At 40.1% G+C, this 12945-nt stretch overlaps 2 protein-coding genes across 2 annotated transcripts in view; one reads left to right on the forward strand and one right to left on the reverse strand.

The window, feature by feature from the left end:
- Positions 1–1074: 1074 nt before the first annotated feature.
- Positions 1075–10521, reverse strand: LOC136434447 (battenin-like). The gene is made up of 15 exons (XM_066427249.1): positions 10343–10521; positions 9772–9823; positions 9278–9359; positions 8650–8721; positions 8053–8132; positions 7154–7239; positions 6751–6823; positions 6269–6300; positions 5463–5574; positions 4908–5029; positions 4164–4204; positions 3829–3956; positions 3054–3147; positions 2495–2635; positions 1075–1637 (listed from the first exon to the last, which is right to left on the reverse strand). Exons 1-15 carry the CDS (start codon positions 10410–10412, stop codon positions 1521–1523), a joined length of 1302 nt encoding a protein of 433 aa, XP_066283346.1. The 5' UTR covers positions 10413–10521; the 3' UTR covers positions 1075–1520.
- A 1266-nt stretch (positions 10522–11787) lies between these two features.
- The window catches only part of LOC136434465 (uncharacterized), a 125638-nt gene continuing 124480 nt past the window's right edge, over positions 11788–12945 (forward strand). The window contains exons 1-2 of the mRNA XM_066427275.1: positions 11788–12307; positions 12637–12909. Coding sequence (XP_066283372.1) covers positions 11814–12307; positions 12637–12909 — 767 coding nt within the window. The 5' untranslated portion in view covers positions 11788–11813. The remainder of the gene's footprint in view (positions 12308–12636; positions 12910–12945) is intronic.

The following is a 12945-nucleotide window of genomic DNA, read 5'->3' on the forward strand; positions in this document are numbered from 1 at the left end:
GTCCTTTCATGTTACACGTACTTGCAATTAGCCTACGGGCAAGAACTTGCAATAAAAATTAAACGTTCACTTTCATCAATATAGAGGATTGGCACAACTACTCAACAGGTTGAAACCGATCGCAAATCTTCTCCCTTCAAGGATCCATGCTTCTTCTTTTGTAAATCCTCAATTGAGGTGAATCATGATGGTTTTTAAAGTAGCTAGTAGAAAAATGCCGCTTCGCTACGGCTCGTTTTTAGCCAAGAAACCGAGTTGCCTTAATTTTCTGGACATAGAGTTGGGCTCTTTTACCTGGACCTCCTTCATATACGGGGACACTGCTTTTTCGTCACCACCCTTAAAAACGAATGCAATTCCATTACGATATATCCGAACTGGGGCCGAACCTGAGATCAAAGCCCTGCCCACGGATCCAAGGAATTCGAATCATCATACGGCGAAGCAACAAGCTTAAAAATTCATCTGTTTTGGTAGAACTCCGATTTGGTACAAACTTTGGGCAAGTTCCAATCTTTCTTCTTCGTGTTAAAAGCTATAGTTTGAACCATGCTTCAGAACAAGTTGACATCATTGCAGGGATGGTTTGGTGAATAATTCCACTACAGTTACAAACAAACTCATGCAAAGAAATTGACACTTCAAGAGGATAGGTGTTTGTATATCAAGTATTTTACTCCACATAGATTATTCTGATATACATAAGACTTGGAAAAATACCCACTTGAACATAATAAAACGTCGGTCTGTCATAAAGTACTCATTGGCAAGACAAAATTGGCATTATTAAAGATTATTGTAGTGACACTATACCTGAGTTAACATATTAACACATAGTAATGTTTGACATGTCTGAATGTACAGGTATTCCCAGCAAATTAACATTGAGTGTCAATGAGGTTGACAGACTTGAAACGATCAGATAAACTTACACATCTACTGTATTTCTTTAAAATTGAGTCTGATGAAATAAAACACTTAACATTAACAATTATACAATGTAGAACCGTGTCATGAATGCTGCAAAATGATATAACTATATAACATTGCTTTTTTTTTAAATTTAATACAATATACAACAAACCTTCCTACCATTCAATGGTAATTTGATGAAATCTATGATGACATGTAAAGGTCCCCTAGCCTTTCTGAAGCCGTAGGGCTAGTTCATTGTACCACTGTGTCTAGGGCATGGTATTGGAAGGCAAAGGCCATCCCTCTCCTTCCACTGCCTTTTACCTCCCTAACCAAAGTCAGGTACCCATTTTTACACCTGGGTGGAGCGAGGAAACTCGTGTAAACTGACAACATGTAGCTTCAACCTTAAGTCTCTGTCACATCTGTTGTACGATCACAAACTGACAACACTAATGGGATTATCGTGCATATATTGTGCAAAATTTATAAGAAAAAAGGTGTCTCTGCTCATTGTCCCTTGTTGGTTCTTCCATAGCCTGCTTGAAATTAAAATCCTAAGACATCAAACTAGTATGATGATCTATAACAAAGGTGACCACCTGTTACAGAGAGCAGAGTACATTGTGGACAGGAATAGCTATCGCCCCGGCGACGGCGATCCCACAACTGTCTGCCTGCGACGTCACTCCTAGGGAGAACTCCCGGTGCTCTTCAGCAATCTGGGTAACAATCATGAGGACAATGTTAGTTCAATTGTGCCTAGATCAGGTTTACAATTGTTGTAAATCTTCAATACCTCGTATGTGGTGTCTGTGTGGCATTCCCATGTCCTACATGAAAGCCCTATAGTAGGGTTTGGGTTGGCGTTAGGAAGGGCATCCAGCTGTAACAACTCTTGCTACAAAAAAAGACTTGCACTTGATGAGGAGTTCTGGGACTCTCCCATCCATGTGCAAGCACGTCCAACCCTCATGTGATGGGGAATAAAAGACGTAAAATTGGAGAGAGAGAGAGAGAGAGAGAGAGAGAGAGAGAGAGAGAGAGAGAGAGAGAGAGAGAGAGAATAAGGTTACAATGGGCTTGATATCCCATTGTTTTAAACTGTACATTTGTCTATGAAGTCTGTTGTGTATGAATTCATCTAATTGGTGCTAATCTAAAGACCATGACAGAATATGACTGAATGCAAATTTCAGTTGCATAAACTGGGAACCTACAAGGAAATAATTTTTTTTTTCTTTCCTCATTGCTTTTACATAATTTTCATACACAGTAAAAGCAAAATTCCAGGTCAGTAAAAGGTAAAGCAGTCATCCTCAATTGAGGTGAAGCATGATGCTTTTTTAAGTAGCTAGTGGTAGTGCAATGAGGCTTCGCCACGGCTCGCGTTTTTGGCCAAGCACACCGGGGGCACTCCTACTGTTCTTGATAAGTGTGTCGGGTTCTTTTACATCCAGAGGTTTGATGCTTGAGGCTTAAGCCCCGAAGCTCCCTCATACACGGGGCCGCCAACTTTACGTCACCGAAATGACAAATGCAATCCTTTACAACTTTTTGAAAACATGACAAGTCTTACCTCCTGTGACATTTTGTAGAAGGTGTTGACGTAGGCGGCTCCCCCCAGCAGACCCTCCCAGAGGATCATGGCGAAGACGATCCAGATGGAGGGCAGGAACGGGTGCAGAACCTCCAGCAGGAACAGGCCCACGTTCACAAACTGGGGGGGGGAATGGTATACAGTTTAACTAAGAACAGGCCAAGGTTCACAAACTAAGAACAAATTTCAAATGATTATTAACTAGGAAGGCAACATTTGTGAGAGCAAATACAGCATATTTTGCCCATCTCCATCCCAATGCAAAAATTAACTCCTAAAATCATCCCTGTGCAATATTATTTGCCTTAAAGTGAAATGGCCCACGTTCAAAAACTGGGAGGGAATGAAAAGTGAAACTGTCACCACGAAAACTGCGAACCTAAAATGACCGCAAACATTAACAGTAATTGTTCTTACCCTAGTTATGGACACAATTGACACCTCAAGGTGACTGTAGTGCAACGAAAGCGCTGAGTCTAAAGGCCGACAATACTGTTATTCTGTTATCCTTAACACATGCTGGACACATTGTCCTCACCTGGAAGAACGCGAGGAGCCAGAGCGCGTGGATCTGCACAATGCTGACGGAGGAGCGGGAGATGAACACTCCGATCTGGTAAATCACCTGGAACCTGGGGTAAAAGTTTAAAAAGTTAAAATCCTCCCACACCATAAGGCTAGGTTTTTAGGGTGGAGCCCATCTCCACTTCGGTAGGCCTGGACAATTTTCAGTTCTTATAACTCAGAATCAGTGAGGAGAAGTATGTATAGCCCTGACGAAGGGAGCAAAAGGACTTCCATTACTTTGGCAAGTTTTTTTTCTTTGTGAAAAGAATATTCTCAGAATCATGGACCAGGTGCTTAAGATAATCTCATTCCCTATAACAACTGTTGTAGGTAGCAAGTTATCATAATCAAAAACAGCAGGGGCTTCTACATAAAGCAGTGCTTGGAGCTTCATATGTCAAGCCTTAATGCAAAGATGTGAACTGTCATTGAGCAGTCTACTTTGCATTACCAATTGGTGCGTTTATACAACGAAAGATGGTCATGTGCAAGGGTAGGTTCTACTATACTATTATACTATAATTTATAGGATAGGGCATGTGATTTTCTCTGGAAAAATATGTGTATCACCAAGGCAAGTTTTGCTACTTTGCTAAAATAGTCTGTGAATGCTGGAGGCTAGCCTGAGTTTCATCCTAGGTAGTTCCACGCTTTACTGTTGCATGGCGAAGGGAAAGCCTGGCACTAACAAGGATGACACTCAGGCTAACTGGAGGCTAGGACAAATGATAAAAATGTTCACCTACCATCTGTACTGCTCCGAGTGGCTGAGCCAGATGTTTCTGAAGAAGATGAGTTCAAACAGCCCCTGGTTGATAAAGTACTCGGCTACGTACACCAGGAACAGTGGGGCCATGTACTTACACACAAGTGGCTGCAAAATAAAAACAAGATTTAAGAAAGTTCCAACAGTTCTGAAAAGTATCAATGTGTTATGACATGTACACATGAATTTTACATTAAAAATGTTGAGGTGAGATATGCGTGGATGATGGTATTAAACAATGGACTATGGTTTTAAACAAAAACAAGAAGTATTCTTTCAAAGTGTCACATTTTACTACATTAGTATACACTTTACCTTTACAAGTTGAAACTTCTGCGTAAGAGAAAGGTTTGGACCTGGAAAAAACAAACTTGACTTTAGTCATGATTATAACTGTTTGGCTAGTCTAAGTTTTAGTCAATGTAGCCATTAAGCTTTTGTAAACAAAAAAGAAGATTCCTACAAGATACAACACTGCATATGGACTGAAATTTCCCGAGGGTGATTGAACAGCACTGTCCTGGAACATCATTTGCACACACATTGATCAGCCTGGCTGGTGAATTGTTCGTTGTATCAATATCCAAACACTTTTCAACCCTTGACCAGCATGATACCTCAGTTGCAATGTGTTATCAGTTATGTATAGGAGTTGTCTCAAACCAAAAAAATATTAGAATTCATCACGGTTTCTGTTGAATATTAGGTCAATGTTGCATCAGAATTTTGTCCATTGCATGCAACATCTTTTCTTATGTCATACCTCGGCCGCAAAAACGTTTGATGCGGGTGTTCTGGACCTGGCAATGACCTTTGCTATGACATGGGGTTCTACCTTTATCACCCAGGCTTCCATAGAATATTTAGAATGCATTCAAAGTGCGCCCGTTGCACCCCTGTTACGCCTTCGGTGATCGGGTGATACGACCCGCGGTCAGGCCGGTACCTCGGGTGAGACGGAATACACCGTGTTGTATTCTATATTGACAAACCATTTGGAAACATACTATATCCTGTATGATATGTTCTGTTGAAGTGTTTAAAAAGTCATGTTCCCACCTGACTGTCTGGCTGGAGGAGGTCTCCCATCAGACTCAGCTAGCAGAGGTGCCCTGTCTGCCTCTGGGCTGGAACTACCGGCAACAGCTTTGGCCCATCTCTTCTCAAGGACTAACCAAAAGCTAGAGACAAAGAAATTGATAGCTCAATTAATAGCTCAGGTAGCTATCACACATGTATACATGCTGACCCTGACCTCTCGATGTAGATACCATTATATATAGACGTTATTTTTAAAAAAATCTAATAGATATACAGCAGCTTTTATGTTCATGTATTTAGAATATTGTTACATCTTTTCTTAGAAGACTGCACTTTCAAGAAAAAATAGAAGTACATTGTACTGTCTTTGACAAAAACATTGATGAGGTTTATCCCTAACATTACATCGTATATGTGCTTGCAAAGCATTCAGAGAATCAGACAGAATTTTGTGTTGAGTTAAAATTTAGGGAACAGTTAGCGGAAGAGTTATTTACATGATGTACCTGTAAAGCATTCAGATACAACTTTGTGTTCATTAAAAATTTAGGAAACAGTTAATTAGCTCTTTACCTAATAGACAGAGTGAAAGGCACGATGAGCATGATGAGAAGAGAGTTCCTGGCGGAGACACCGATCTGCAGCAGGCCGGCGTACGAGAGAGCCCCACCCACGCCGGCACCCCCTGGGGGGGACAGGAGGACGGAAGTGTCATTAAACATACATACAAGAAGGTGAAAATAAATACAAGCATGATAAATACAATAAACCATGAACCAAGTTGCTGTACAAGCCAAAGCAAGCACTTGGGCAGGTAAACAAAGAACTACACGGTAGGTCCTACACTAGCCTGGAATCCAGACCTATTAATAGTATTATAGCTCCCGAGTCTCTCTCCATTTGCGGAGAGAGACTTGGGAGCTATAATAGGTCTGGATTCCAGGCTAGTCCTACGCATCTGACTCCAAGTTTTGTTTAGTCTGTAAAACTCTCTATTGAAAAGGCTCCTTCCAAACTATATTCAATGATAATATGTTAACTGCTATACAACTTCATAATTGGTTTTTCTAATGCTGACCTATGAACAGGGGGCGCAACTCCTCCTGTCAGGAACTACGAAGGAACTACGAAGGGCCATGGAGGATAAAGTGCTATGGAAGAAGCTCTCAGGATTGGTTCGAGCGGGAGCTCAAACTAAGTAGGTAGTAAGTAAGTATACAACTTCATTTGGGGTTGAACGTTGTAGCTGGCATAACACAGCTTACTGTTGACTTAATCATTGACGAATGGATGGTATCAATGTCGTAGCATATAAAGTGACTTTTGGGTAGTTGATTTTTCTTCTCAGATTCATTCTGTAATATCAGTATCACACCTACCTGTTCCTGATGACCAAGCTGACACAGATGACCTATGACATACAGGAAATAAAAAACACATGACACAAAGGAAATGAAAAGATCAGTGTAAAGACCACTGTATGATGTTTGAATTTCAGTGATCTCTTATGTATATATTTTGTTTTCTTCAATTATCTATTGATATGATTTCATATTGATATGAAAATTCAAATCCTGATTTCTTCTTGATCCTATTTCATTATGTTTCGTTATTAGTACATTATATCAAGGTATTTATTTGGCTTATGTTATTATGTTTATGTTATCTAGTTATTTTATGTTATCTAATTTTATGTAACAAATTTGGGTTTTCCCCCCAGGGCTCTTTGAAAACCGCCAGCTGGCGACAAGGGATCCCTTGGTGAAATAAGAATAAACAAACAAACAAACAAATGTACCCGTTTCATAGACTTAAAACAAAAAGACACCTCAGTTCCTACACATGTATGAAGCAGTGTTACCTGTGATAGAACGATGTCAGTCCCAGAAATGTGAGCTCTCCCAGTCCTGATGCTATACTGGCACAGGCAACACCTGATGGGGAAATAGCAGAAAAAAAATCACTTCTACACTTTTGCTCTTGCAGTATCTTGAAGGATATCTTCCGTAACAGGGCTTGAAACATTCAGCGCATCTGCACTTTCCTGCATCCGAAGTTTTCTTTCTGTGCACCTAAATTTTTAGGTTAGGTGTATGTATTTTGAGCCCTGCTCACAAATGTAAGATTTTGATGATAGACAAGTTGACTTTCAAAGAAACAAACTTACAATCATCTCAGGTTGAAAAGACAGGCATTTTGCTAAATACACCATAATATATTTTGATATGAATACAGAGAGATGTCTTTCAGGCATTTCTACTCACCTAAAACACTGACTTCCACTGTGTGGGAGAAGGCCACTATTAGAAAACTAGCAGCACCAAACAGCACAACAGCAGCTACCTTGATGCTGTAAACAACACATCTTACAGTTAAAATCACATGCACGACCTTTCTTTGACTGTGGACAGTGTAATTCCTTTAAATAATGCATACCGTATTTTCTCGATTAAAGTACGCACCCCAATTAAAGTACGTACCCCTGCTTTGGGGCTTCTTCCAGATAAATTTGCGAAACTGAAACGTAAAGTCAAAAACCCCAAATAAAGTACGCAACCCTTCTCCGCTGATCTTGAACACATTTTGAGCAGAATAAATTCAAAGTTATGGTGTTCCTTCTATCTCCAGGTCATTTTTCTTATATCAAGGACTTCTACATGATACCATTCCTTAGATTCATAAAAGATTCTCTTGTTTACTCCGCCAGCATCGTCTCAACAAACTTAAGGATTGCCTGCGACAAGTTACAAATTGGCAGGTATTGAGCCATGTATTGTTTCACCGCAGCTGGGTTCCTGGTTTGATTAAGCGAGGGTTTGAGTTTGAGGTCCTTTTCCAATTTGTCCTGGCAATAACCTCAAATTAAGTACGCACCCTGACTTTAGCAATGATTTGTGGTGCCTTTTGAATTTTGAAATGTTTAAAAAGTGCGTACTTTATTCGAGACAATACGGTAATATAATTATCTTACATAATTAACAGGGAGGTTAATCCAAAAGTTAGAAGTACATCATCTGTTCTTATTAGCAATAAGAAAGGTAAGCAAAGTATGATCATATTCAATTAACTTAGACTAAATCATCATAAACTACTAGGATTTCAGGATAAAGTAATTAAACTAAAAGAATAGAAATTTCTGTAGAAGATGAAAATAAAGTGTCACCTGTAATGTATAGACTGGATGAAGTAGGGAGCAGTCATCTTAACTGTTAACGCAGGTAAGATGTCAGCAAGAAGTATGGCCTGAAGAGGAAAACATAGGCGTTAGTACAAGTTTAATGTATATTACAATCTTAGAGACCTTTTCTTACATGTCATTAAAAAGACCTTTAACCAACAGAGACCTTTAAGCTACAGAGACATTTAAGGTGAAGAGACATTTAAGCTACAAAAAGCTAAATGCTTTAAGAAAAGTATGAAAATGTACTACTAATATCATTTTCTGCGACACAGTCATTTTTTATCTTATTCATTTTATCCTCAGAAACAGTTACTAGTATCGTATCAGGTATCGACCAATTACTGTGTATAATAAATGAATGTTGCCCTGTCATTTCTTGTTGTTGCAATTGTTGGTGCATGTTGCGAATGGTAATATGGATTACAGAAAATATTTGGGTCATGGTTATAAATGTCTCAGTGTAAATCATCTGTACTGCTGTCATTTGTCTATACCTTTAAATGAATATATGACTTTTGAATCTGATTAGTAAACGCAATACAGTGCAAGATCAAGATAATGTAGAGATGCGCCACCTACCCCTGTTGATATAGGATTGCAGTCATACTGATTGGACAAGTTGAAGCCGCTCCGGGGCACGGTTGAGTTTCCCTGTGTGGGTGAAAGCATCAGTAAGTTTTTTAACGTACAGTTTTAAGAATCCCTATATAACTAGCAGCCTTGCATACACGTACATATCTGTACACCATAACATCCTTATCCATTGTATGTTTTTGTCAGAGCTTGTGCAAATGAACACAAATCTGTCCCAAACCTACCAGAAATAGATCATTCACCTGGAGACATAAGATTTTAGGTATTCGACTTCAATAATATTTGACAATGACAATGAAGTTTATTGCATATTCATGCCCCATTGGGCTAAATGCAGTAAGTTAAATACAAGAAAGTAATAGTAAAACTATGCTATGTCTTATCTCTGCCTATAGTTTTCATGTGTTTCCCTCTCCTTGAAACATGTGTAGACGAATTTACGGAGTTTTTCCATCACATCGTAGTTAACTGATCAGATGGCATTATACATGAGAACATGTCATATAAAAATATATAAATATTGAAAAATACAACAACAAAAAAAAGAAAAAAGGATTTTGTTGGCCCCTTGAATGAATGAACTAGCACCGTAAACACATGTTGCTGTACTGACCTGGTGTGATTCTTGTTTGAGGATGTCGTGAGCTGCACTCAACATCACCACGTACCCAAAGTTGTTGCACAGCCCTAGGAACCTAATAAATAACAAAAACGTTAACAACATGTCAAAGTGAGAAATTCTATCATAAATGTTGGTGTAAATAAGAATGGAAAAATGCCAAAGTTTTTCTGTTATATGAATGTAACTAGTTACATTTAAACCATTTAGTCAGATAAAATGTCAGATCTGGGACAACATGTTTCCATATATATCTAAACATATACAAAACATGGCATTTTAAAGATTTTTGTGGCTCAATACTATACATGCGTTTTTATTCAGCACAGTGGATAGAAACAGACATGTCTCTCTTCTGCATAATAAGACAAAGTAAAACTAGTTCGAAGTTATGGTACTGTCGAAGTTATGGGACCCCACGTTACAGGTACTACTAGTAGTATGACAAAAACAGCCAGTTTATGTAGTGACCCTGGGGGCATACTCACCAAAAGGCAAGAATGTTCCTCCAGGCAAATGTCTTGGCATTCTCTTGAGGAGCTGTAAGAAGATACAAGAAATCCAATATTACCTGGAATTCACTGCGGAAAGACTGTATTGTGAAGTGATGTTATAGCATTGAAATGAAACCAAATTCTCTTTGATGTACTGTTGGTTTATTAATTAATCATTTACCGGGTTATTTTACTATTTGCTTTTCTTGTGATACCTTTTTTCTATGGCTCTCTGTAAAAATCACAAATGTAACAACAACAACAACATAGTGAATGCGTATGCACTCATGGCATAAGGGCACTGTGCAGCTGTGTTGCCTTGAACTTTGCTCCACAAAAATATGAAACAACAATATTCTTTCCCTAAGAAGGTTTACCAATACTTTCCCCGATTAGTTAATTCAGCCACGTACATGTACAACTTATATTCTAACGTTACATGTCTGAGTTAACAGAAAAAAAAATGTTCGATTTTGCTTTGAGTTTGAGGTTTGAAGAGTTGAAAGACTGGGAGGCGGTAGGCTAAATAAAGCCCCCCTCCCCAAACTTTCAGAGTGAAACTTGCCTGAGTCTGTCTCCTGATTTTGATCGCTCTCTTCATTTTCCTGTCGATCCATGTTGAATTCCTCTACCATAACCTGCCCTTGGTTGTTGACATTGACGTGTGCTAGTAGAGGAGGTCACAAGTATACAAGTGGGATATTCCTTCCTTCTCCGTTTGGTCTGCGAACCGGTTTGATAAACCGAATGAACAGACACAAATAATGTGCCAACTACGTCAAACAAATCAAAGCTATTTTAATATAACACGAGTGTATTTTCTTTCTAATGAGTTAAAAGTCTCAATTAAACGCATTTCATGTATTTTTTAAGTTCAATTCAATTGAACGAAGTGCTTTTCAGTGTATTTTGATACGTTCGATGTAATGAATCTGCGGCAACAAATAAAATTAGCAAACGGATGCCTGAGTCGCCCTGTCATTAGTCTAGGTTCCGCTAGGAGGCGAGGTGATCCACTTTTGCTCATTACACGACAAAGGCAAACAGACTAAGTGATTGGCAAATACTTAAAAACTCGAAAGTAGTAAAATACAATTTATGATTGTTGCCATTTGTAGTGCCGTCGTATATTGAACGGAGACAAGTCAATTAAAGAGATACAACGACCGTTGGACATATATGGTCACACTGTATATGCATACAGTCAAACCTGTTCAAGCGACCACCTCGACATAAGGACCACCTGTAATGTGACCACGTTTTGGTGGTCTTTGAGATATTTTCCCCAATGACACAAGCATTAGTAACCCTGTCTATAGTGACCACCTGTCCCTCGGTATGGACCAGATTTATCGGTTCCCTGAGTGGTCTTCTTGACTAATCATTAACGTTAACTCTAACATTACCACATTGGTTAATGACCTGGTAATAAGGATTCTTCTGTTAGTTTTATAACATACTTGCTGAGAACTAAATGATTGGCAAAGGTAATTTGTCATGGGGGGGGGGGGCAACTTGTAAATGTGCTTGCATCTGTTTTGCCCTCCCTATCACATTGTGATAAATTCTAATAAAACAAATCAATGCTAAGAGAAGATCTCACAACGCATTTGTTGACATAAAACATAAGTTATCATATCTCTATATTCCGCCAGTTATGCCATGGGTCATTTCTGGGTCTTCTCAGCTTCAAAACTCTTCACAGCCGTCTTATCATGGCTAGGAGAAGTAGAATTCCGATTAGCTAAGTGTGAATTATGGTTTGTTTACATTTGTTGTAAACTTGCTGGCATGGTAATCGTCGGAGGTACTCACACTGTACAGGCCCTGGCAGCGAGATGCAGTAAAACTCAGACGGTGTCCTGTTGACGGCGTGGCCTGATCACCAGTCTCTTTTAGGGCTTAATCCCGGGCGGCACTGTGAGCTTCTCATATAGCCCTAGACCCTGCCTGGGTACGTAAGACCACAGGGGTAGTTTCTGCCCACTGAAACTGCATGGTACGTACTCTGTCTAGCCTGTTTACCCGTACCCGGCATGAAGGTAGCCATGATTGGTACCATCTGGTGGTTGTTAATAGCTGGCCTGGTGTTTACCACCGCCAGTACGGATCTGCAGCAGAGGCTACAGGATCTCGACGCTTTCATCCAGAACCTGATGACATGTGAGTCCAGGCCTGTAGTCGGACTCACTGTGTCCGTCGTCAAGGACGGACAGACCATTTTCGCCAAGGGGTACGGCCAAAGGGACCTGCAGACGGGGCAAACTGTGGACAACAGGACTCTCTTCGGAGTCGGCTCCATCTCCAAGTCCTTCACCTCAGCCCTGCTAGCGTCCATTCTCGGGGAGAGGGAAGACGTGAGCTGGGACACCGTCCTGACGGACATCCTGGGGCCGTCCTTCAGGTTCAGGGACCAGTTCCGCACAAAAGAGGCGACCCTTAGAGATCTTCTAGCGCACAAAACTGGTCTGGAAAACCTCGTCTTTGCTGTACGAATGGGACAAAATATCGACAGAGCTGAACTGGGAAGGTCGGTTGTAGTTAGTTAAACATAACCCATTTGTTTTGAATGGTTGTAATTGTTGACCCTTTGCACTGAGTGCCATTGAGTACTATATGTTTATATTGTCGGCTTTTCAAATACGAAAAGGCTATTCGGTGACATACTAGCTAACAGAGGCTGCTTTCCACCTGTCGAAAATTCTAGGTGCATTTGACTACGCCTAGTGTTATGATGAAAGTTTGCTCTTCAACCTTAGATGTATAATGCATGAGATGATTGAAATGTTTACAAATTAAATCTCGTAGAATTGGATGAGGAAATTTGAACTGAAGGCAAGGTAACGTTTTCCCTCGCAGACGGATGCAGTACTACAGACAGGTCTTTCCGCTTCGCACACTGTTCTATTACAATAACCCCGTGTACACCCTCGCGGGGTACGTCGCGGAGAAGGTTGCTGGGAAACCCTATGAGACCCTCCTGAGGGAACGCGTTCTTCGACCGCTGGGTATGGACGATACGGTGTACATGGCCGAAGCTTTAAAAGACGGGAACCTCTCCAACTTTGCTCAGTCGTACCTGACATACAATCTAACAGGTCCGTCTAAGGCCTTTAGTAGGGAGGAGTTCAGGTAGGTAAAACAGCATTCTCTTGTGAAATATACGTG

The sequence above is a fragment of the Branchiostoma lanceolatum genome, chromosome 5 (genome assembly GCF_035083965.1).
Source record: "Branchiostoma lanceolatum isolate klBraLanc5 chromosome 5, klBraLanc5.hap2, whole genome shotgun sequence".
In the NCBI taxonomy this organism is placed as follows: Eukaryota; Metazoa; Chordata; class Leptocardii; order Amphioxiformes; family Branchiostomatidae; genus Branchiostoma; species Branchiostoma lanceolatum.